The sequence below is a fragment of the Microsporum canis genome, genomic scaffold (assembly GCF_000151145.1).
Source record: "Microsporum canis CBS 113480 supercont1.3 genomic scaffold, whole genome shotgun sequence".
Classification (NCBI taxonomy): domain Eukaryota; kingdom Fungi; phylum Ascomycota; class Eurotiomycetes; order Onygenales; family Arthrodermataceae; genus Microsporum; species Microsporum canis.
Window position 1 is genome coordinate 1,195,646 of NW_003299167.1, and position 21,487 is coordinate 1,217,132.

General features: G+C 48.5%; 8 protein-coding genes across 8 annotated transcripts in view; 3 read left to right on the forward strand and 5 right to left on the reverse strand.

The window, feature by feature from the left end:
* Window positions 1-299: 299 nt before the first annotated feature.
* Window positions 300-3,023, reverse strand: MCYG_03299 (aconitase; the record flags this gene model as incomplete). Its single annotated transcript, XM_002847747.1, has 6 exons — window positions 300-844; window positions 903-1,961; window positions 2,021-2,615; window positions 2,683-2,706; window positions 2,774-2,845; window positions 2,991-3,023. The coding sequence occupies 6 exons, from the start codon at window positions 3,021-3,023 to the stop codon at window positions 300-302; spliced, it is 2,328 nt and encodes a 775-aa protein (XP_002847793.1).
* An 899-nt stretch (window positions 3,024-3,922) lies between these two features.
* MCYG_03300 (conserved hypothetical protein) lies at window positions 3,923-4,894 on the reverse strand (the record flags this gene model as incomplete). The annotated part of the gene is made up of 1 exon (XM_002847748.1): window positions 3,923-4,894. The coding sequence occupies one exon, from the start codon at window positions 4,892-4,894 to the stop codon at window positions 3,923-3,925; it is 972 nt and encodes a 323-aa protein (XP_002847794.1).
* A 461-nt stretch (window positions 4,895-5,355) lies between these two features.
* MCYG_03301 (conserved hypothetical protein) lies at window positions 5,356-5,990 on the forward strand (the record flags this gene model as incomplete). Its single annotated transcript, XM_002847749.1, has 4 exons — window positions 5,356-5,364; window positions 5,496-5,566; window positions 5,621-5,800; window positions 5,864-5,990. 4 exons carry the CDS (start codon window positions 5,356-5,358, stop codon window positions 5,988-5,990), a joined length of 387 nt encoding a protein of 128 aa, XP_002847795.1.
* Window positions 5,991-6,125: 135 nt separating this feature from the next.
* Window positions 6,126-7,374, reverse strand: MCYG_03302 (mitochondrial substrate carrier protein; the record flags this gene model as incomplete). The annotated part of the gene is made up of 4 exons (XM_002847750.1): window positions 6,126-6,206; window positions 6,451-6,748; window positions 6,799-7,147; window positions 7,209-7,374. The coding sequence occupies 4 exons, from the start codon at window positions 7,372-7,374 to the stop codon at window positions 6,126-6,128; spliced, it is 894 nt and encodes a 297-aa protein (XP_002847796.1).
* A 138-nt stretch (window positions 7,375-7,512) lies between these two features.
* Window positions 7,513-10,290, forward strand: MCYG_03303 (DNA repair and recombination protein RAD54; the record flags this gene model as incomplete). The annotated part of the gene is made up of 5 exons (XM_002847751.1): window positions 7,513-7,538; window positions 7,703-8,381; window positions 8,439-8,522; window positions 8,571-8,694; window positions 8,744-10,290. 5 exons carry the CDS (start codon window positions 7,513-7,515, stop codon window positions 10,288-10,290), a joined length of 2,460 nt encoding a protein of 819 aa, XP_002847797.1.
* Window positions 10,291-10,921: 631 nt separating this feature from the next.
* On the forward strand, window positions 10,922-14,288 carry MCYG_03304 (vacuole morphology and inheritance protein 14; the record flags this gene model as incomplete). The annotated part of the gene is made up of 10 exons (XM_002847752.1): window positions 10,922-11,004; window positions 11,090-11,252; window positions 11,320-11,490; window positions 11,556-12,243; window positions 12,312-13,114; window positions 13,169-13,273; window positions 13,328-13,446; window positions 13,513-13,592; window positions 13,648-13,789; window positions 13,865-14,288. 10 exons carry the CDS (start codon window positions 10,922-10,924, stop codon window positions 14,286-14,288), a joined length of 2,778 nt encoding a protein of 925 aa, XP_002847798.1.
* Window positions 14,289-17,296: 3,008 nt separating this feature from the next.
* Window positions 17,297-19,971, reverse strand: MCYG_03305 (mannosyl-oligosaccharide 1,2-alpha-mannosidase IC; the record flags this gene model as incomplete). The annotated part of the gene is made up of 2 exons (XM_002847753.1): window positions 17,297-18,911; window positions 18,992-19,971. The coding sequence occupies 2 exons, from the start codon at window positions 19,969-19,971 to the stop codon at window positions 17,297-17,299; spliced, it is 2,595 nt and encodes an 864-aa protein (XP_002847799.1).
* A 537-nt stretch (window positions 19,972-20,508) lies between these two features.
* MCYG_03306 (Atg9p) overlaps window positions 20,509-21,487 on the reverse strand; it is a gene marked incomplete at both ends in the record, with an annotated part of 2,893 nt that continues 1,914 nt past the window's right edge. Inside the window, one exon of the mRNA XM_002847754.1 lies at window positions 20,509-21,341. Within this exon, the coding sequence (XP_002847800.1) occupies window positions 20,509-21,341 (833 nt within the window). The remainder of the gene's footprint in view (window positions 21,342-21,487) is intronic.

Below are 21,487 nucleotides of genomic sequence, written 5' to 3' on the forward strand. Positions count from 1 at the left end.
ATATTAATGCGGGCACACAACACGATCTTCAGCTTTTGAGGTACGGTAGAACAAGCAAATTGATCAAATAGAAATATGGGCAAATTACAATTGCTGGTAATTACCCCCACATCATCATCAACAAGACATGAACAAGACATCGGCTCGACAGGAGGCAGGAAGGGTGTATGTAGGTAGTACATAAGAAGGGAGGAAAAAAGGACAGACAAACAAGAATGAACAACGCAGTAAACAGAGAAAATCCCACTTAATCCTCTATTGACCCAAATGAAGACAATATTAGGCTTTTTATTGACTGTTTACTGTGCCTTCTTGGCCATGGTGTTCAAGGCGCTTCCGTTCTTGAACCATTCAATTTGGCTCTCGTTGAAGGTGTGGGCAAGCTTGACGTCGAAAGTAGCACCGTCCTTGGGGTGAACGCGGAGAGTCATGGGCTTGCCGACAGCAAGCTCAGTGCACATCAAGTCAACAGTGGCGGTTGGTGGAATGCGGTCGTAGTCGGCGGGGTCGATGAAGGTGAGTGGAAGCATTCCTTGCTTCTTAAGGTTGGTCTCATGGATACGGGCGAAGGAACGGGTGATGATGGCCAGACCACCGAGGTGGCGGGGCTGAAGGGCGGCGTGTTCACGGGAAGAACCCTCACCGTAGTTCCAGTCACCGATGACAACCCATGGGATGCCGCGGGCCTTGTAGTCACGGGCAGTGGCGGGGACGGAGTCGTATTCACCGGTCTTGAAGTTCTTAATACTGTTGCGCTCACCGTTCTCAGCATTGACAGCGCCAATGAGGAGGTTGTTGGAGATGTTGTCGAGATGTCCACGGTACTTGAGCCAGGGGCCGGCCACTAGGAAGTTGTTAATAAGCGATTCACGACAGACTTGCATCAAGGTAGAAGAACTTACTGGAGATGTGGTCGGTGGTGGTCTTGCCCTCACACTTGATGAGAATTGGAATGTCAGTGGCATCCTTTCCGTTCCAAGGCTTGAATGGCTCGAGGATCTGGAGACGGTCACTGGTTGGGCTGACGGCCACGTTGATGGAAGCACGGTCAGCTGGGGGAGCCTGGTAGGTATCACGGCCTGGGTCGTAGCCATCAGCAGGCAGACCGGCACCGGTTGGTGGAGAGAGCATGAACTCGTTTCCGTCCTTGTCCTTTAGCTTATCGGTCAAAGGGTTGAAGTTTAGGGTTCCGGCGATGGTGAGGGCGACAACGAGGTCGGGGGAGGTGACGAAGGCGTGGGTAGCAGGGTTAGCATCGTTACGGCCAGTGAAGTTACGGTTGTACGAGGAGATGATTGAGTTGGCCTCGTTCTTCTTGACGTCCTTACGGTCCCATTGGCCGATGCAAGGACCACAGGCGTTAGCAAGGATAACACCACCGAACTCCTCAAGGGTCTTGAGCTGACCATCACGCTCGATGGTGGCGCGAATCTGCTCGGATCCAGGAGTCACGGTGAAGAGGGACTTGGCCTTGATGCCGTGGTTCAGGGCATCACGAGCAATGGATGCGGCACGGGACATATCCTCATAGGAAGAATTGGTGCAAGATCCAATAAGACCGACCTTGAGCTCAGAGGGCCAGTTGTTAGCCTTGACGGCTTCCTTGAACTTAGAAATGGGGGTAGCAAGATCGGGAGTGAAGGGGCCGTTGATATGGGGTTCTAGCTCGCTGAGGTTGATCTCGATGAGCTGGTCATACTGGGCGTTCTCGTCAGGGCGGAGTCCCTCAGCGTAAACGCGAGAGAAGTCACCGATGGCCTGACGCTTGGTAGCCTTGAGGTAGTCGTACATGCGGTCGTTGAAGGGGAAGACGGAAGTGGTGGCACCAATTTCAGCACCCATGTTACAGATAGTACCCATTCCGGTGCAGGAGAGGGAGTTGACACCTTCACCGTGGTATTCAATAATGGCACCAGTACCACCCTTAACAGTGAGGATACCGGCGACCTTGAGGATGATATCTATTAACCGGTTAGTTTTTGAGGAGCTAAAACTCGAGGTCAGAGAAGGAAATGTATACCCTTTGGAGCGGTCCAGCCGGACAATTGGCCGGTAAGCTTGACACCGATGACGTTAGGAGCCTTCAATTCCCAAGGGAGACCAGCCATGACATCGACAGCGTCGGCACCACCGACGCCGATAGCAGCCATACCAAGACCACCACCGTTAGGAGTGTGAGAGTCGGTACCGATCATCAAGGCGCCGGGGAAGCAGTAGTTCTCAAGCAAGATCTGGTGGATGATACCAGAACCGGGCTTCCAGAAACCAATGTTGTACTTGGCACAAGAGGTGGACAGGAAGTCGTAAACTTCCTTGTTGATCTCGTTGGCACGGGCAAGATCCTTGTCGCCGCCAAGCTGGGCCTCAATTAAGTGGTCACAGTGGACGGTGGCAGGAGTTGCGACGGAAGGCATACCGGCGGACATGAACTGGAGGATGGCCATCTGAGCGGTGGCGTCCTGGCAGGCGACACGGTCTGGGCGGAGCTTGAGGTAGGACTTTCCACGCTCGATCTCCTGGCCATGGGGGTCGTCAAGATGGGAGTAGAGAATCTTCTCGGCAAAGGTGAGAGGGCGGTTGAGACGGGCGCGCACAATGTCAAGGTTCTCAGCCATCTTCCTATTACCCAATTCGGATTAACTATGAGCCCCAGCTAAAATTTCGAATTGACTGGCCCAATACATACTTGTAGTTGATGTAGTTACCCTATTAACAAGGATTAGTTCCCGTCCAGCCCAAAAACAGCGCAATTGATAGCTTTTTCAACACTTACCTTTTCCCAGTTGGTCATCTCGACCTTCTTGTCAAGGTCGGCGGCAGAGGCAAAACCCCGCGCTCCGAGAAGCTGTACAGCACGCTCGGTGGTTAGTCAATGTGGCGATTGGAGCCAGAGGCTGTCCGTCCAGACTTACGAGGCGGGTTTTGGGTGCCTAAGAGAAACATGTTAGCATTGCACTGGGCCATCAAAACTGCGGACAGAGAAGACGCACCAAGGCACTGGCACGAGCGAGTGTGGTGAGCATGGTGAGAGTCGATGTTCCAGCACGACTTAGGAGATTAGGGTAAGGTCATCCACCGTCGAGGCCGCACTCGAGCAATGGAGCTGCTTTTTGTAGAGTGGAGTTGGTTTGGTGAGAGGAGGTGGTTAAGAGGAAAAAGAAGAAGAAGAGAAAAAAGCAGATGCCGCAGAAGACGAGGTTTAAAGAGAGCCCGGGAAAGAAGTTGTCCAGGCCAGCCAATCAGCATGCTGCTAAATCGCGGTTACTAAGGCCCGTCCTGCCGAGGTGCCCGCGCCCGTGGATATCACGTGACGGGGTTAACTGCGGAGGCGGAAGAAGCCCAGAAGGTAGCTGACTCAGCGAAGAACAAGAGCTGGGGGAAAATTTGCTGGTCTGCAGACGCGCTAAGGCAGATTGAGGCTTAGCTTAAGGCTGGACGGGCTAATCGGACGACGCTGGTTGGCTGGTTTCAGAGTGCATGCACGTGAGACATGTGGGTCACGGGGGGAGGCGGTCCGTCTTTCTCCGCCTCCCCCGTTATCAAGGGGCAGGCCCGACGGACACTCTTGCTCCGCTGATGACTAATGATAATAATGGAAGAACCGTAAACTTCGCTGACTCAGCCTGCCCAGTTCATAACATGGTAGATTACTTCTTGTGGTAGCTATAGGAGAAGCGTTACTACGTTGATAACGCACTCGATTAAAGCAATGACCAATCAAATGCTCAGCTTCTCACCTCCCCCGGCTCCGAGAGTGTGATACTTAACAGACGTTCATTGCTTTCTTCTCCCAAATATTAAGATTATACGACAGTGAGCGGATGCATTAATATGCCTGGAGTATTCCGTTCATACTCCTGAGAAACACATTACACGATTCATCGTTCAGATATTTCAAGGGGTATTGTAGGACTCTATCTTTCTATCTCCTCTCGGGAAAAAGGGAACTATCAACCTTTTCTCGTAAAAATAGAAGAATATCATCGATCTCGTCCGGAATCTTGTACCAATGCCCAAATTCCGGATATACCTCCCATGTAACATCCATGCGTAGCTGTTCAGACAGCAGGCTGGACATTCCCTCTCCATGCTGGACTGAAACTTTGGGGTCTGTGGAACCGTGACCGAGAAAGATTGGTGTTCGGAGATGGCATAGTGATGATAGTTCTGGTGCTGCTGGTTCGAGTTCTTCCCCCGTAGACTCTGATAGAAGTGAAAGATCGAGGATGTCGCGGATGTGATTCACGGCTTGGTGAGTAGGTGACTCAGCTTCACCACCATCCTGTTCACGTTCAAAACCATCAAAGCTCACAGGAGCAGAGGAAATCTCATCACCATCACCATCTTCGTCTTTAGCAGCAGTGCGGGAGGTGAAGATATCTCTAACCTGCTGCACAAATGGCAACCATCCACTCATGCCAAAGAACCCACCGAGAGCTTTATCCCCACGAGCTCCGAACCCACCACCAAGTAAAGTAAACACACCCGCCGCGCAGCCCTGGCTCAACCCGCCCAAAACAACTTTTAGATGCCCACCATCACCAAGAAGGCATGCCTCATCATCGATTAATTTCCTTAGGAACTGCCCCGTCTCGCACAATCCGTCAATCTGCAAATCAGACCTTTGCCCAGGATCTTCAAGAGAGAAGATATCAAACCACTGGTGGATTGGCATTTTCTTAAATACTGTTGAGCGCCGTTTGCTAGCGGTAGGGAAGATAAATTTAACGGTTGGTAGCTGGGCTGGCAGATTGGTAGACTCGAGAAATTCGGGCCCGAAGCGGTTGGCATTGCTACCTAGACCGTGGAGTATGATAAAGGTATGGGTGTGTTTGCTGCTGATGGGGTCCACCACTAAGGGAGGTGGATAAGGCTTCTTCTTCTTAGAAGGCATGGTATCGGTGTAGAAACAGTAAGGATATATGGGCTGAGCTGTGATTAGCGCTGAAGGTCGAAGAGTATTATAAGGACGCAGTGAGTAAAGTTCGAGTATTAGGCTGCCATTTGAAAGTTGAAGTTTAAGGTTCGGCAACTTAGGGTACCTGATATTTGAGACAAGAACTTGGAACCCATTTAACGAATTACCCAATCGGGCTGCTGTATATATGTACTACCGACATTTATGCAAAGTCCTCCGCTATCACACATCCAGAAGCAACCCGAGGATCGGTCACCTTTGCCACGGTCCGGTCATCAATGCGGTAAATAGGTACATAGGAGTGTGACCCTAGACGATTGCTGTCCGTTAATTCTGATACTTCGACGCGGCGTGCCATTTGTTCTTTCATTGGCGTATCAAGATATAAGATAGCGTTCAAGTAACTATTCTTGCTTAATTTTATGTGAAAACAGTTGATGGTTAAGGTTAGGTTTTGGTGGAACGGATCACGGAGCGGAATTAGCTATTACCCTATCTTGACCCTTACTAAGCAGTTGGCCACACGATGATGAAGAAATTTGTTGCTGATAACGAAGATATCAAAGATATGAATTAGACCGGTGTCATCACCGATATATACTCGACAATGGGTTCAATTCGACGGTCAAAGACTAAGCGTCGCACCAGGTATGCCCTATACCCTGTAATTTTTCTCACTATCTAACTCTTAGCAATATCCAGGGACTACGACCAAGTCGTGGCTGATTTGCGCTCACGCAAGCACCTCACCCAGTACCACAGTACAAAGGACGTTGAGGACCTTCCAGGTCTGGGGAAGCATTACTGTGTCGAGTGCGCCAAATGGTTTGAGAGCGAATATAACCTCGTCGCTCATACGAAGGGAAAGAACCATAAGCGAAGGTTAGGGATTCTCCTGTATTGAAATATTGATTGGTTAAGGACAACGACTAAACAGATTGATAGACTCCGAATGCTCCGTCATGAGCCTCATACACAGAAGACTGCAGAGGCCGCCGTTGGCCTTGGGGTAGACAATGGCCCGAGGACAACCGATAGCAGCATTGCCATGGAGATTGAGACCGGCGTGTGAATGCATTACAAATATGCCTGACTGACATATGGATATTTAATATTCGGTGATCGGTTTCCCAGCGTCCGCGGACAGTTTTAACCCGCGCGGGATGCTGATGACGGAGTACAGAGGGGAAATACGTCAAGGCTCCTTTCAGCCCGTAATGCCGCGATGTGCGAAGGGCCGAACGACAAATGCATCGACAGTGCCTGTCTGGGCTAGAAGGGCATACCTCTGCTGCAGGGGTAGCAGGTGGCCGCTATTTACAACCGGATCATAGACAGCCCTACTTTTACACAGATTGAATAGCAGTCCCTGTCTATATTGTTGACATAATTTGTCTCTCACTGAATACCTTCATCATCCACTCATACATTGTCCACTGCAAATAACAGCTGGTTAGCTCTCAGCTGTTACTCTAGGGAGGTGGAAAACCTACCTGCACTGCATTCACCCCAAACGCACGCAGGCTACATACCCCAAGCCCTCTATAAAATACTCGTAAGCTAAAAGTCCTATATGCTTCTCTAGTTATCTCCCATACACCCAGGATTCTATGTATCCTTTGTGCATGGACTTGTAGCGGTGGCTTCGCCTCTGTGCTGATAAACAATGGTTGAGTCTGAAGCCTCGTCTTTATGACATCCAGTGGGAATACTGATGCCCAGGTCACTATACCTGCTATCCCTCCGCATAAGAGCGTCTTCATCGCTGTCTGGTGTGACGTTTCATTACTCCTCGTGGCCATGCGCTTGCAGAGCTCGTACGACCAGAAGCTGTTCTGTCAGCAGTTCTCTACCACACACCTAGGGAGCAACAAACATACTAGAACCCATATCCCACCGCATCCCTCACGCTTGTAACACCGCCACCAAAATATAGACCCTTAAATCCATTATTGCGCACAATATCCTTTGTAACACCCCATGATGATACTGCTTCCGTACCCACACCCCGCCGTATCTGTGCACAGCATTTCACCAGCTCTGTAGGCGAAGAAATAACCCAGCTGGCCATCCCACCTACTGCACCAGCAACCCATATTTGGCCCAGGGACGCCTCTAAGGGGTCTGTAGGGTTCTTCACCTGTGGTGCCAGAAACGTCAAGCTGCGGTTGTAACTGGCGAATAGCACTGCGTTTAGAGCACCATATGTTAGGACCGGGGCTGCGGCACCTGCATCGTAGAAGTTAAGCAGGGTAACGCAGAGTATATGTTCTGTAGAATAGGTTGATACCTCGAACTAATGAACTTTTCGACTCAAATTGACGAGAACATGCAAGACTCCCTCTTCTCCCTCCATCCGTGCTAGCTTGAAGTCGCACTTTAACCACATCGAGCGGGTTGCCGATAACTATCCCCACGGCACCGCTGAGGTATCCAGCCCAGAAATCTGCCGACATTGATGCATCTCTCTACCCCTAGTATTTATTCATGCAAATCCATACTTATCTTTTAATAACTGTACATATACGTAAATTAATACTAGTGGTGGGATGGTTTGTGGGGGTTTGAGATGCCGAGGCTAAATTAAACACGTGATGCCGTGCCGATTTGGTGATTTGACGCGCTAAGAAAGGCAAACAAACGCGTTATAACGTCAACTTCGTCAAGTCAACGACAGGCAGCCATTCGGCCCATCATAACCTTTTTGTTTTTTGGACGGTTTAATGTACGTATTGCTAAGTATCAGAGTTACTCCTCTATTTCTTACTTACGTTACGCTCACAGGCATCGACCTAAGTCTTCCGTCGCTGGATCGACGCCCTCGAACCCCAGCCGTCTCTACTCTGCCGGGTCCCAGGCATCACTAGCCCTCTCCAAACCATTCAAATGCCCTGGCTCAGAAACCCGCCGTGTATCTGACAAACCTGCACGCAAACGCCGTAAAGTGAACTATGCTGGTGCAGATGGTTGCGTGGATGATGATGCCTCAAAACCATGGACGAACGAGGAGCGGCTCGCCCTCGCAAACCGTGATGCAAATCGCTTCCCAGTATTTAAAGTCAAAGATAAAGAAGCCACGTTTCGTCAGCGATTTCACATCCCTTTGATCGATAAGTCAAGCGGTAACTACGGTTCTGGCCGTGCTGCCCCAACGTTAGGAATGCGCTGTGGAGCGTCCTTTGTAGTCAAGCCACTACATGATCCCAGTGGAGAGTTCGCGATCGTCCTCTATGATCCAACCATAGATGACAAGCCAGATACCAAAGAGGAGCCTAAAGAGGTTCCTAGAGATAAAGATGACGAGGAAATCGGGAAGAATACTCTGGATCAGCCATTAGTGCATAAAAGTTTGGCAGAGATATTGGGGATCAAGAAAAAAGTTGATGAGAGGCCGAAAGTGCCTGTTGTTATTGATCCAAGGCTTGCAAAGATATTAAGGCCACATCAGATCGAAGGTGTGAAGGTACGTCTCCGATACAGAAGAAGTTTGATCCGATTGGTTTTGTTTTAACATTCATAGTTTCTATATCGATGTACCACCGGACTGGTTGATAAGAATGCCAGTGGATGCATAATGGCTGATGGTATGGGGCTGGGGAAAACAGTACGTTTCAATCTTTGTTATTTTATCATGCTGAACTGACGCTTATAGCTGCAATGCATTACGTTGATGTGGACTTTACTTAAACAATCTCCCGAGGCGGGTAAATCGACAGTTCAAAAAGCCGTTATCGCATGTCCAGCAACACTGGTAGGAAATTGGGCAAATGAGCTAGGTATGTCAACGAATGTCTATTTATATATACATTATACTGACAGCTCTAGTGAAATGGCTGGGAAAAGATGCCATTAACCCTTTTGTGATCGACGGGAAAGCTTCGAAGACGGAGCTAATATCCCAGTTACGGCAATGGGCTATTGCCTCCGGTCGTTCTGTGGTTCGACCCGTTTTAATTGTGTCCTACGAAACCCTACGAATGAACTCGGATGAGCTTCGTGATACGCAAATCGGGCTCCTGCTCTGTGACGAAGGCCATCGTCTGAAAAATGCAGACAGTCAAACATACGTAGCACTGAACAAGCTCAATGTCCAGAAACGTGTTATTCTTTCTGGGACGCCTATCCAAAATGACCTGTCTGAGTATTTTAGTCTTCTAGACTTTGCTAATCCAGGAATCCTTGGGTCACGCAGCGAATTTCATAAGACTTATGAAATTCCAATTCTCCGCGGTCGTGATGCAGACGGAACCGAAGAACAGCAGAAAAAGGGCAATGAACGTCTTGCGGAACTTCTTAACCTGGTTAACAAGTTCATTATCCGAAGAAGCAACGACCTTCTGTCTAAATATCTCCCAGTTAAATACGAACACGTCGTCTTCTGCAACCTTGCTCCGTTCCAGCTCGACTTATATAACCATTTTATCCAGAGTCCCGAAATCAAGAGCCTCCTCCGTGGTAAGGGGAGCCAACCCTTGAAGGCAATTGGCATCTTGAAAAAGCTTTGTAATCATCCCGATCTCCTTAAGCTCTCGGAAGATCTACCAGGATGTGAGAAGTATTTCCCTGAAGATATGGCATCATCCAATGGCCGCAGGGGCGACCGTGAGGTCAAATCTTGGTATTCTGGCAAAATGATGGTCTTGGATCGCATGCTCGCACGTATCCGACAAGATACCAATGATAAGATCGTATTGATTAGCAATTATACCCAGACGTTAGACCTTTTCGAGCGCCTTTGCCGATCGCGGGGGTACGGCTGTATTCGCCTTGACGGAACAATGGGTGTCAAGAAACGATCAAAGCTGGTTGATAGGTTCAACGACCCAAACGGAGAAGAGTTTGTCTTTCTACTTTCCAGCAAAGCAGGTGGATGTGGTATTAACTTGGTTGGTGCAAATCGCCTGGTACTCTTTGACCCGGATTGGAACCCAGCTGCAGACCAGCAGGCATTGGCCCGAGTATGGCGTGATGGGCAATCAAAAGACTGCTTCGTTTACCGATTCATTGCAACAGGGACGATTGAGGAAAAGATCTTTCAACGTCAATCGCATAAGCAATCTCTATCGTCATGTGTGGTTGATTCAGCAGAAGATGTCGAGCGGCATTTCAGCCTCGACTCACTACGGGAACTCTTCCAATTCAAGCCAGACACGACAAGTGACACACATGATACCTTCAAGTGTAAGCGCTGCAGGCCGGATGGGACGCAGCATATCAAAGCACCTGCGATGCTATATGGCGATACTAGTTCTTGGAATCATTTTGTCAACACGGGAGATAAGGGCCCCATGAATAAGATCCAGGACCTATTGCTAAGACAAGAGACGACTGAACAAACCGTCAGCGCCGTTTTTCAGTATATCAGCCATTAATTGGAGTATTTTTTTTATCGTTATACCAGGGAGCCATCAGGGGTTCTAGTCATTTTCTATATGTGTATCTGGAGCGAGATTTTGTTTTTATACGTTTTTATACGCCACACGATTGATGTAATAGGGGGAAACATGGAATATATTACTCTATTTCTTAAACTTAGGACACTCTTTACTCCCGTTAATATATATATCCTTATATACCGACGTCCTTTTTATATCTATGCTAAGGCCCGGGATGTCGTCATTAGTGTCTTGGTCAAAGAAAAGAAGTTCTTAAAAACAACATCAAGATATTGTTCTCAGCTACACAAACACACCATCAGAAGACCAACAAGCGCCCCGGCGTTTCTAGACCTTTCATTTCAGCTCGGAAAAAGCAGTCAGGTTGCTCGATATTATAATAGCCAACGGCCTTTATTTATCAACATTGGACAAGTTGAAGCTTCTTTTAACTCGTTCCAGATTCACCGCCGCAGCCAAGTTCCGTAGCAAACAGCAATTGGCTGCTCCCCTCCGCCTTTTTAAAACCATCAACACCAGCACCAGATCCACCATGAATCGATAGCAACATGCGAGCAGAGTATTCTTCCAGATATAATTAAACCCTGCTTCCTATATACTCACCGCCATGGCGACGATATTCATGGATCCGTCCATCCAGCGGTTGTTGAACGATAAGCTTTACGATAAGAGAAAACAGGGTGCTTTGGAGTAAGGCATCCCCCGGTTTCATCTACAGAAGGGAAGAATAACTACGTGATAAGCTGACGGGGTCCTTTTCTTCTTCTTTCTCTAGACTTGAGAAAACTATTAGAGAGTCTATAGCAAGGGGTGACCACACCAAAATCAAAGGCATAATCGACCAGCTATGCCATGAATACGCCTACGCCGTGCACCAGCCCCATGCCAGAAACGGAGGCCTGATAGGCCTGGCTGCTGCGGCGATTGCTCTGGGCTCGGTGAGTGCTTCCGGGAAGGGGGGAATACTTGAAGGATCGACGAAATGGCTGTTAACGAGTCGGTTAGGATGAGGTTGCACCCTTTCTGAAGGAGATTGTACCTCCAGTACTGGCTTGCTTTACCGGACAAGATGCTCGAGTTAGATATTATGCCTGTGAGAGCATGTATAATATTGCGAAGGTGGCCAAAGGGGAAATACTGCTCTACTTCAACGATATCTTCGATGCTCTGTGCAAGGTAGGCACTCTACATTACTATCATACACCATGAGGTCAACAGTTTGCTAAACCATCCGTGTAAAGCTAGCATCAGATTCAGAACTGTCGGTAAAGAACGGTGCAGAGCTCCTCGATCGGCTAATAAAAGACATCGTCGCCGAATCCGCAGCTTCTTATGTTTCCGCACTAGAAGTTTCACGCCCGGATATATCAGACCAAGAGGACGGGAAGGATATAGACGAGCTCGAAAATATTCCCACGGCATTTTCACTGGCAAGGTTTATCCCTCTGCTCCAAGATCGAATCTATGTCCAAAATCCCTTTGCTCGGAGTTTCCTGGTCTCATGGCTTACCTTGCTGGATACAATACCCGACCTTGAGCTCGTTACCTACCTACCGGCATTTTTAGGGGGTCTATTTAAATTTCTCAGTGATACAAATCGTGACGTGCACACAGCTACCCAAGGGCTCTTGGAAAGATTCCTTAATGAGATAAAACGGATAGCGAGAGTTAAGAAGGGCATTGCAGAAAGTCGGCGAGAGCATGAGAGCGGACAGTCCAAAGTCTCTGCCAGTGATAGCAAGAGTGTAGACTCTGACCTGAGCATTGCAAATGCAGTGAGTGACAATGCTATTGCGGACTCTGAATCTGCCACTGCAAACGAGGAACATCTTAGCAACCCATATGGAGACTGGGTGCCCGGCCAGGATGTCCACGTTGACCACTCCAAAATACTGGAGATTCTGGTCAATTTTGTTGATACTAATTCCGGTATGTACACGATGATTTTTCTGCTTATATGCTATTCAAATACTTACAGCCACCTGTCTCCTTCGCAGAGGATGAAATCCAGTTAACAGCACTCCGCTGGATTGATAGCTTCTTCGAAATAAGTCCAGCAGACATATTGCAATTTGTTCCACGACTCCTGTCACAAGTTCTTCCGACTTTATCGAGCGGCTCAGATGAAGTTCGACAGGCTGCCAATCGTGTCAATACATCTCTTATGCAGTACATCGTCTCTCTCACAGATGAATCACAACAAACTGAAGCATCGCGGGCATCTCCTCCTCAGGCAACTGTCCATATCAGTAGTAAGGAAGGGGAGGAGCGCAGAACACCTACTCCTATCACAAGACAGGCGTCGATAGCGTCTAGCGAAGCTCGCAAATCATCGCGACCCGAATCTAGGACTGAGCCAGCCCCCGCAGTAGTAGCTTCCCAGTCTTCGGAGCAAACATCAGATCTAGACTATGCAGCCGCAGTTAATGCTTTGACCCTCCAATTTCTGAATGAAAATGAAGCTACTAGAGTTGCAGCACTAGCATGGCTTATTATGCTCCACCGCAAAGCGCCGCGTAAAGTCCTTGCTTTCCATGATGGAACATTTCCTGCACTTCTTAAAACTCTCTCTGATCCGGCAGAAGCTGTTGTCACTCGAGACTTGCAGCTTCTATCCCAGATATCCCGAAATAGTGAAGATAGTTATTTCGCATCATTTATGGTGGACCTACTCCAACTATTCTCGACGGACAGAAAGCTCCTTGAAGGTCGTGGTAATCTCATCATCCGGCAACTTTGCATGAATCTCAGCCCAGAACGAATCTACCGAACATTGGCAGACTGTCTCGAAAAGGAAGAGGTAAGGCACCATTTGACTCTGTCCAAAGCACGTTGGATGCTGATGGTATTATAGGATATCGAATTCGCCAGTATCATGATACAGAATCTCAACAACAACCTCATAACTGCTCCAGAACTTGCTGATCTCAGGAAGCGGCTAAGAAATCTAGAATCCAAAGTAGGTATATATTTAACTGATATTTTTTGCGCCGCACATTTTAACGTCTTTTAGGATGGTCAAATGTTCTTTGTTGCCTTATTTAGGTCCTGGTGCCACAATTCCGTAGCAACGTTCTCCTTATGCTTACTAGCTCAAGCCTATGAACAGGCGTACAATCTCCTGCAAATATTGTGAGTAACTGAATGGCTGGATTTTTCATGAATTTTGCTCACTTGCTAATCAATTTCATCTTTCAGTGCTGAGTTAGAAATGACCGTTAATATGTTGATTCAGATTGACAAATTGGTCCAGCTACTTGAATCGCCAGTGTTCACCTGTCAGTATACTCACCGATGCTCTGAAGAAAAAAAAAATTGCTAACTTTGCTGAAGATCTTCGCCTACAGCTCCTCGAGCCTGATAAATATCCATATTTATATAAATGCCTCTATGGTCTTCTTATGCTGCTCCCACAGAGCTCGGCATTTGCAGCTTTGAAAAATCGGCTCAATAGCGTCAGTAATATCGGATTATTGTATGCCGGAATGCGACCGTAAGCTTGCCCACATCGTCTTATCTCAGATCCAGACTAATTAACTTTGTCGTATAGACAAGCACTAGCCGGGTCATCAAGCACTGGGCCATATGAACGATCCGGACGACTTAAAGCTCGGGAGGAGAGCGTGATTCGGTGGGTAGACCTGCTTGAAAAATTTAAGAGCGTCCAGGAACGATCAAGAAGATCTCGCCGTAGGTCTCAGAGGGATCTTGAATTGGAAAGAAACGGGATATCTGCTTCGGCTATGGCCACGGCATCCCTCCCACTGTATGAATCTAATGGTGGCGGTATTGACAGGCCACTCGCCGATATTCCATCCGGTGGTCTCGGGGTCGGTGGCTCTGTCCGACGTCAAGGAGCTCAGGGGAATGACTCTCTTACGGCCCAGAAGGGCGGATCTACGGTGAAATCGAAGACACCTCTTGGGACATTCGGTCGGTTAAGCGGAATTGGGCAAAGGAAGTCAAAGAAATGATAGAGAGGATATACTCAGACATTGTTCGCCAATTTCTACACATATTCTTTTTACGAACCCTGTTCCGTCTCACATATTTGGAGATCATCTTCTCAGATTTCCATAACCGCGCGCCGAGCCTGTTTCAGCTCTTCCGTGAATCGCCGTCATCGCCCCTGTGACGAGATCCACGAAAAGAGATTTTCTAGCCACCCGTGCACATGTATACTTATATACGTAGTATAAAATTATATCTATGGCAGGTCACCACATAGTAACAGCCTATTTGCTTCTCTGTTAATTGTCCGTCCCCCCTTGTATACATAAATATGTACTTACACTTATAACGTTCTTCCTGCCCATGCAAGTTGAAATGGCGCATCGGCACCAGGTTCAGGCTTGCCTCGCATATGTAATTCCGTTTGAAACCTCTATCCCCATGTCATACTCGAGGACACTGAAAGGAAAACACGAGCCCCTCGTCTTCGGGCTGAGGGAATCCATGGGAAGCCGCAGCTGAGCTCGATATCAAGGATGGAAGACTTTGCAATGCATAGTTTGTGCATATATTCGGCACATGGGAGCATTCCGTACAATATCCAAATATAGCAAAGCCAGTGGGAGTTAAAAGGGGGGAACGGGCATCAAGTAAATAAATATATACATGGTTTAAATGTGTATATAAAATTGCACTAGGATTCATCAGAATATTCCCGATAGTAGAGCTCTAGATCCCCATAAATTAATCGTCTCTAAATTAGCCATACATCCTCCCACGCTCTCTTCTCCTCTCCATTCCCAGTTGTGTGCTCTAGCAATCCCTGTCTTCCTCGGGAGAAGACAAAGCTTTAAAAATATGGAGGAGTCAACAACTGGAATGTGGACGGAAAGCCCCTGGACAGGAGAAACGTAACAATCTTCTCGAAAACTCCGGGACATCAAGTTTGTCCTGGACCAAGGGTTTATATTCCTGGGTCACCAAATATTCCCCCTGGCAGTAGGTAGTAGGAAACCAGGTGCTTGCTTGACATATTCTTTCTCGTCTATATACCCTAATCAACAAGCAGATATTGAAGGTGCATAGATAGTTAACGCCTTGAGACCGAAACGTTATTGGATGTAACTATGATAATGTTTACGATGCCGTCCTTCGTGATAGTGCCATCTTCCTCTACTCGATTGACCAGGCAAAGGTATAAAAATGCGTTGCCATCTATTATAACATGACAATCCTCTTCCAACACTCTCGATCTTGGGTCCTCCCCAGTCGCGGCACAGCCCCTGACATCTCTCCCCAAGAAGCAGCCAAAAGCACAGCAGATGACCGTCCATCTCTCACCATGGCGTCGTTTCACGGCATTAAAATTATATCGGCTCCAGGCCACTGGTTGCGTTGCGTTGTGGCATTCATCCGGCTGTCCTCTTAAACTACTTTCCTCCGTATTTCGAGGATTTCCCTCCGGTAGACTGTTTCCGTACTGTGGCTGCGGTCATGGTTGGTGAAACAGCTGGGCTGCCAGGGCCGTAGATGTACTCTCCATCGACATACTGAGCGCCATAAGTAAGGGTGTGTCGGTTCTTGCGGCGAGCATAGCGCTGTTCCAGACGGCGGAACTCCATCACTTGAGGGTACATATGTTAGTATTCAACTGCTATAAAGTGATGTATATCCCAAATAATAACATACTCTCTTCAATCTTGTCCTTGAGACCCATTTTAATAGTGGAATAAAGAGCCGGCTCTTATGAATTTATTTTATATATATAGAGAGAGAGGACGTCTCTGAGCTCGAGACGGCAAGGAATTAAAGAGTAAAAACGTCGAGCAGCTCAAGGTAAGTATATAAAGAAAGTAGCGAGCCGCGAAGAAGAGAATAGAAAAGATATGCTGAATTGTTTATTCAAGGGAGAAATAGATCAACTATATCAACGTCCTGTGGAATCAAAACAATCGCGGCCTGGCAGCATGACGAAGCTCTCTCCAGTCCAGCGGGAGGATCGAGGACATTATATATACACTCGTCGTAAGTGTATACATCGTAAGTATATACGGACGGGCTCCAGGGGGCTCTCCAAGGATTCCAAACGAGATTAGGCAATTTCTTGCTTGAATTCTCTGCTGATCCAAGTTATGGATCTTCCCGTACTATGTAAGAACCTGCTGCTCCTCTCGACAGGGTATATCTGCAACGCCTGACTGCGTAGATTCCCGAGAACAAGGCAAAATAACAAGGACCAGCAGGTGTCTTGGAATCTCTTTCTGGGCACAGCTTTGATACTGACCAGGGCCGACGGGGTATAGACGGGGTTGCCCATCCTCACACCCGTCGTTTCGGGGCCTTCTTTCTCAGGGGTTCGTTCGGTTGCGCTAGTCAGGGGCTGCACCGCAACATGACCAGCGTGGGGCTCCAAGATGGACCAAAGTACGGCGGACGAAGTGTGTATTCTATGTATGTATATGCATATGTACTCCGTATATGCAAGGTTAATTCAAAGGCAAACAGAGTGTGAGACGAAGACGGTGGTGGTTGAATATACACTGAGACGTGGTGAGATATCTGATATACAACGACTTACATATTACTAGCTTTCGCTACTTCATACATACTTCCAGACAAGAGGACAAGAGGCGAGAAAATTGCGTTTCATTTATTAATTCATATATATCTATCTTCCATGTAACTCAACTGTCCACGCGCAAAAAAAAGGGCTGGCAACGGGATAAAATATACAGAGCACTCAAATCGACCCCCCATAAACGCACGATTGATATATCGTCATAAGGGCCGGAATGGTGGCTTATAGAAGTATAAGACTCCGAGGGGCAACGAAGTATGTACTATGATAGTTTTAAAAGCTGCATATCACAATATATTTTAACATATATATACTATACGCGAGCACGCCGTCAGAACGCTAAGGGACGTTTGTGGGGATGCGCTTCCGTGTTGCTGGGCAGAATAGAATTAGATAGAGAGCTCTTCAAGGTTATGCCGGACGGAGTTCTTGCGAGGAGAAGGGGAGAAAGACTTACAGGACATAGTCGTCTAAACTAACCACATCAGGGTCGCTGAAGAGGAGATAGAAATACTTCAGCGTTTCACCGAGCCAGAAGGATTCCATCTCGTCCTGGAAAATGGGCTCGTTGCTGGTGACATCGTCTATGGCGGAGCTACCAAACTGCGTCTTTGTGGCACGCTCGATGGCTTTGAACATGTCCCAGCCCTTTTCTCGCCAGGCCTCATCACCTGTGATGCGGTACATGATGAATACCGACTCGATGGCTTCGGGTCGAAGGATATACTTTGACGAGGTTATTTTCGTCATACCGGGGGGAATACGCTCGTCCCTGATATGCATGTCTGCAAGCTGTGCGTGTGACATGGCGGTAGAGGTAGCTACTGCTGCTCCACCCGGAACTGGCTTGGACAGATCCGCGACGATTCGGTCAGGGATAGGTGTTTCGGCTGCGTCCATTCGTTTTGCAATAATGCCTCCGGCTCCAGTGGGAGACTGCATCTTCTGATGTCGGCCCATCTTCTGTTTGTCTGGATAAGGTGCCGTTGGGAGCGCCTCCGGTCTATGTGTGGCAGTTGGGTTGATCCCAGCTTTTTTGCCTCCCTTTCTCACCGTAAGGGACTCTTTGCCGGATTTATTGACGGTATAGGGGTAAACAGCATGATTGTACGCAGTTTGATTCCACTCACATTCTTTGATATCCTTGCATGGGAGGACTGTAAAGCCCTCAGGCATGATATGCGAGGTTGTAGCGTTATAAGCCCAAACACAAGCGTCAGCCATCTTCGCCGCAATTTCAAGATCTTGGTCAAGGCCAAAGAGCTTGGAGCCGACCCCGAACATACCGCCAACAAAGCAGCCAAGGTGGGACGGGTGATAGTTGTACCTGAAATCGCTGTCATCACCTTCCATGAGAGAAGTTGTGACGTCGGCGATGAAAAGGATATCTTTTGAATCTGGAAGCATTGGCCGGAAAGCAACATACTTCATAGTCGCATCCCTGGCTTGCTTGTACATGTTTTTATACTGCTCGTTTAGGCCACCAAGGAGCGCATAGGTCTTTGGAAGGTATTCGTACGTTGAATCTGCAAGACTGGCTAAAGTGTAGGTTGCACTAAGTACCCCTGGCGGATACGTGAGGCCTTGGTCCTCGCAGTCACCGTCAAACCCAGCGTCTTGGTGTTGAGCAGGCTTGCTAGGCATGTTTAGCTTCGAAGGAGGTGCTGTGTTGATGCTGGGAAGAGAGGCACCACCTCCGTAATTCGCTGGCTCCTCGCCTGGAAGCAAAGACTCTCCATCCGGTTCGGACTTGTCTCGCTTTTGGTGGCCGTTGGCTTGTGGGATAGACCTGGGAGAGTCCGGGCTTTGCTCTACCGGTTTCTTATTCTTGTTCTTCTTGTTCTTCTTGACTTCTTTACACCCTGAAGCGTCAAGGAATGAAGGCCAGAGGCCAGGGATGCTTGTATCAGGTTGCCATTTCTCAAGGGCGTTTGTGATACGGGCTATCGCATCATAGTAGCGGTTGTTCTCCGTGATCTGAGCCAGTCTGGTGAACTCGACAGACAGAGAGCCGAGTTCAGCCAGCACAACCCTGGTGCCCGAGCGGTGTCTCTGCGATGCAAATTGACTATATTGCAAGTATATGTTAGAAACAGGCCATGGCCAATTGTTTGTACGTAAAGGTATCCATTAATAGAGTCAACTTACGGAGCCCACATGTAGTAGGTAACCGGCATCCTGTTTGGCGTATCAAACGCCCCCATCAGAATCTCAGCCAGTTCGATAGCCTTGTCAAGGAGAGTCCTGTACTGTCCGTCTGAAATGTCGTATGCACCAATGAGGCCACCAAGGTAGCGAATAACGGTTTCGAACAAGGGGATATCGTTCCTCTTGCTGGTCTTGAAGTCGATCTTTCCAACAGCTCGGACAGCCTCTTCAAACTCCTCCTTCATGCCAGCAATCCAAAGCGTGTCGAGAGAATCGACCAGCGTAGCACCCCAGCCCATGAAGGGATCCCGGAAGCCACCAGACTGTGGTCGCACTTCATCGTGAGTCCATGCACGCTTCCTATATCCGTCCCATGAATGTTTCAACGAGCTCTTGATCTGAGTTAGCCTCTGCTCTCGAGACTCTTTCGCCTGGGCAGATTCGGCAGGGAAATCGAATTGGATCTTGGGAAGCTTCTTCGGTGTGCCGGTAGGCAGTGGGATAACATCGGTCGAGGCGACGGGGAAGTGTTCTGGCTGCTTTTCCCATCTTGCACGGTTCGATTCTCCCTTGTCCTCCTCCTCCTCCTCTTCTTCGACTTCCTGTCTTCCTTTCCCTTCTGGCTCGATGATCTGGCTGTTCGGTATGTCGTCTACCGGAGAAGGCAGAGGTATGGCCGCCGGTGGTGTTTCTTTCGCAGCATTCACGACGGTAGATGTAACAGCCTTTGCACCAGGCAGTAAACCCTGCCCATTCTCAGGTTTCGGCGGTGCCGGCGGTGGTATAGGCTTCTGTTGCTTCTCCTCGCCTCTAGCCGGCGGCTGTGGTTGTCCCGGCTGAGACTGAGGCCGTCCGGGCTTCAGGACAGGAACAGACGGCGCATAGGAAGACGACGACGACAGTCCAGAGAAATGGATGATGGCGAGGATTGATATGATAGAGAAGATCAGGTAGACTCGATACCGGCGAAAGCGAAACATTCTGGTTTATCGGGGGCTCTTCCGTGTAAATCAGGCCTCTTTTTGGCCCCGAAACGAAGGTGAACAGGAAGAAGACAAGGACGATATTGGACAGATGAAAAGGAATGGACAGCGACCAGAAACTCCCTACATCATCGCACGAACGGCCTTCTTCTAACCTTGACCAATTTTTTCAAAGGACGATTAAAAAGGAATTTCGTGGAGATGCCAAAATATTTGGAGAACTTCTTCAAGGGTCCAAAAAAAAAAAAAAATAAATAAAAAAACCTTTGGTGGCTGCGCTAAGTGGGCTTTGATATCAAGGGGGGAGTTATGTACTTGTACGGAGTACTTATAGAGACGGAGTTGAGTAAGGGATGTAACTAAGATAGATATTAAATATAATGATAGCTTTGTGTATCTAGATACCGTTCCGGGCTGCTGCCAAAGGTCAACCTCCAACGCCAGATGCTCTCTAGAGCGGAATGACATGAGAAACGACAAGATGAGAACTTCCAATACAACTCCAACGGCCTATGTGTATATAGGTGGCGGTATTCACATTCCTACTGCTCGACGGCCTTCGTTTCCCGCCATCTGGAACTGCTGTATCAAGCCCAGAACGCCTGCGCCCTCGACAACCTCGTTGATGTCCTCGTCTGGTTCTCCCTCTTCGTCGTCAACATCGGCGGCGAGGTTCATACGCCAGGACTCTTCGAAATGGCTGTCGTCTACTGCAAGCTTGCTGCTGGATGCGGTCTTGCTGGATCCCCGGGCCGTCAGTTTCGGTGTCGTGGCCTGGGACTCAATGGCATCGGGGATGGCGCCTCTCATGGCGTTTGCCTGGCGAGGTGGTCGGGCGCGGGATGATGGCCCCGGAAGACGGTTCATGGACCTGAATCCGGACGCGGAGGGCTGGTGATGGGAGTCCAGGAGCATCGATGGCAGCGGTGAGATTGGTCCTCCCACAGCCGCTGGATCGCGGGGAGGAGATTTGAGATTCGCCATTCCCAGGTTAGGGAACATATGGTGTATCGATCGCTGCGGCCCACGGTCGTATCGGTCCATGCCTGGGTCCCCGCTGTTCATCCTATTGTAGGTCCCCGGCTGAGCCGAGGATTGTGGGTTCTGCCGTCGATGTAGCATGTAGGCGTGTGTCCCGCCTGCGGTAGGGTTACTAGAGTAATGGTCTAGGAATCCGTAATAGGATGCCAGCATTTTCCCATCCTTGGTAGAGTAATAGTCGTTTCGTAAGCCGGTTGCAGGCGCACCAGGGTTTGCATCATCACGGTCCTGCGGGATGACATTGTTGCCCTTTTTGAAGTCGAAAACTGCGAATGAACAGACATATCCCAGCCCGTCAACGTGAACGGTGAATTCACGGAAGAAATCTATCAATCGATCACTACACTTTGGAAAGACTGAACCAGAGAACAAAAGGGGTGAATATCATGCTTAGTATTTCCTCAAGAAAAATGACCAGCTTCATCTGATAGAGGAGGGAGAATCTTTCTTGACCTCATCGCTATGTAGCCTG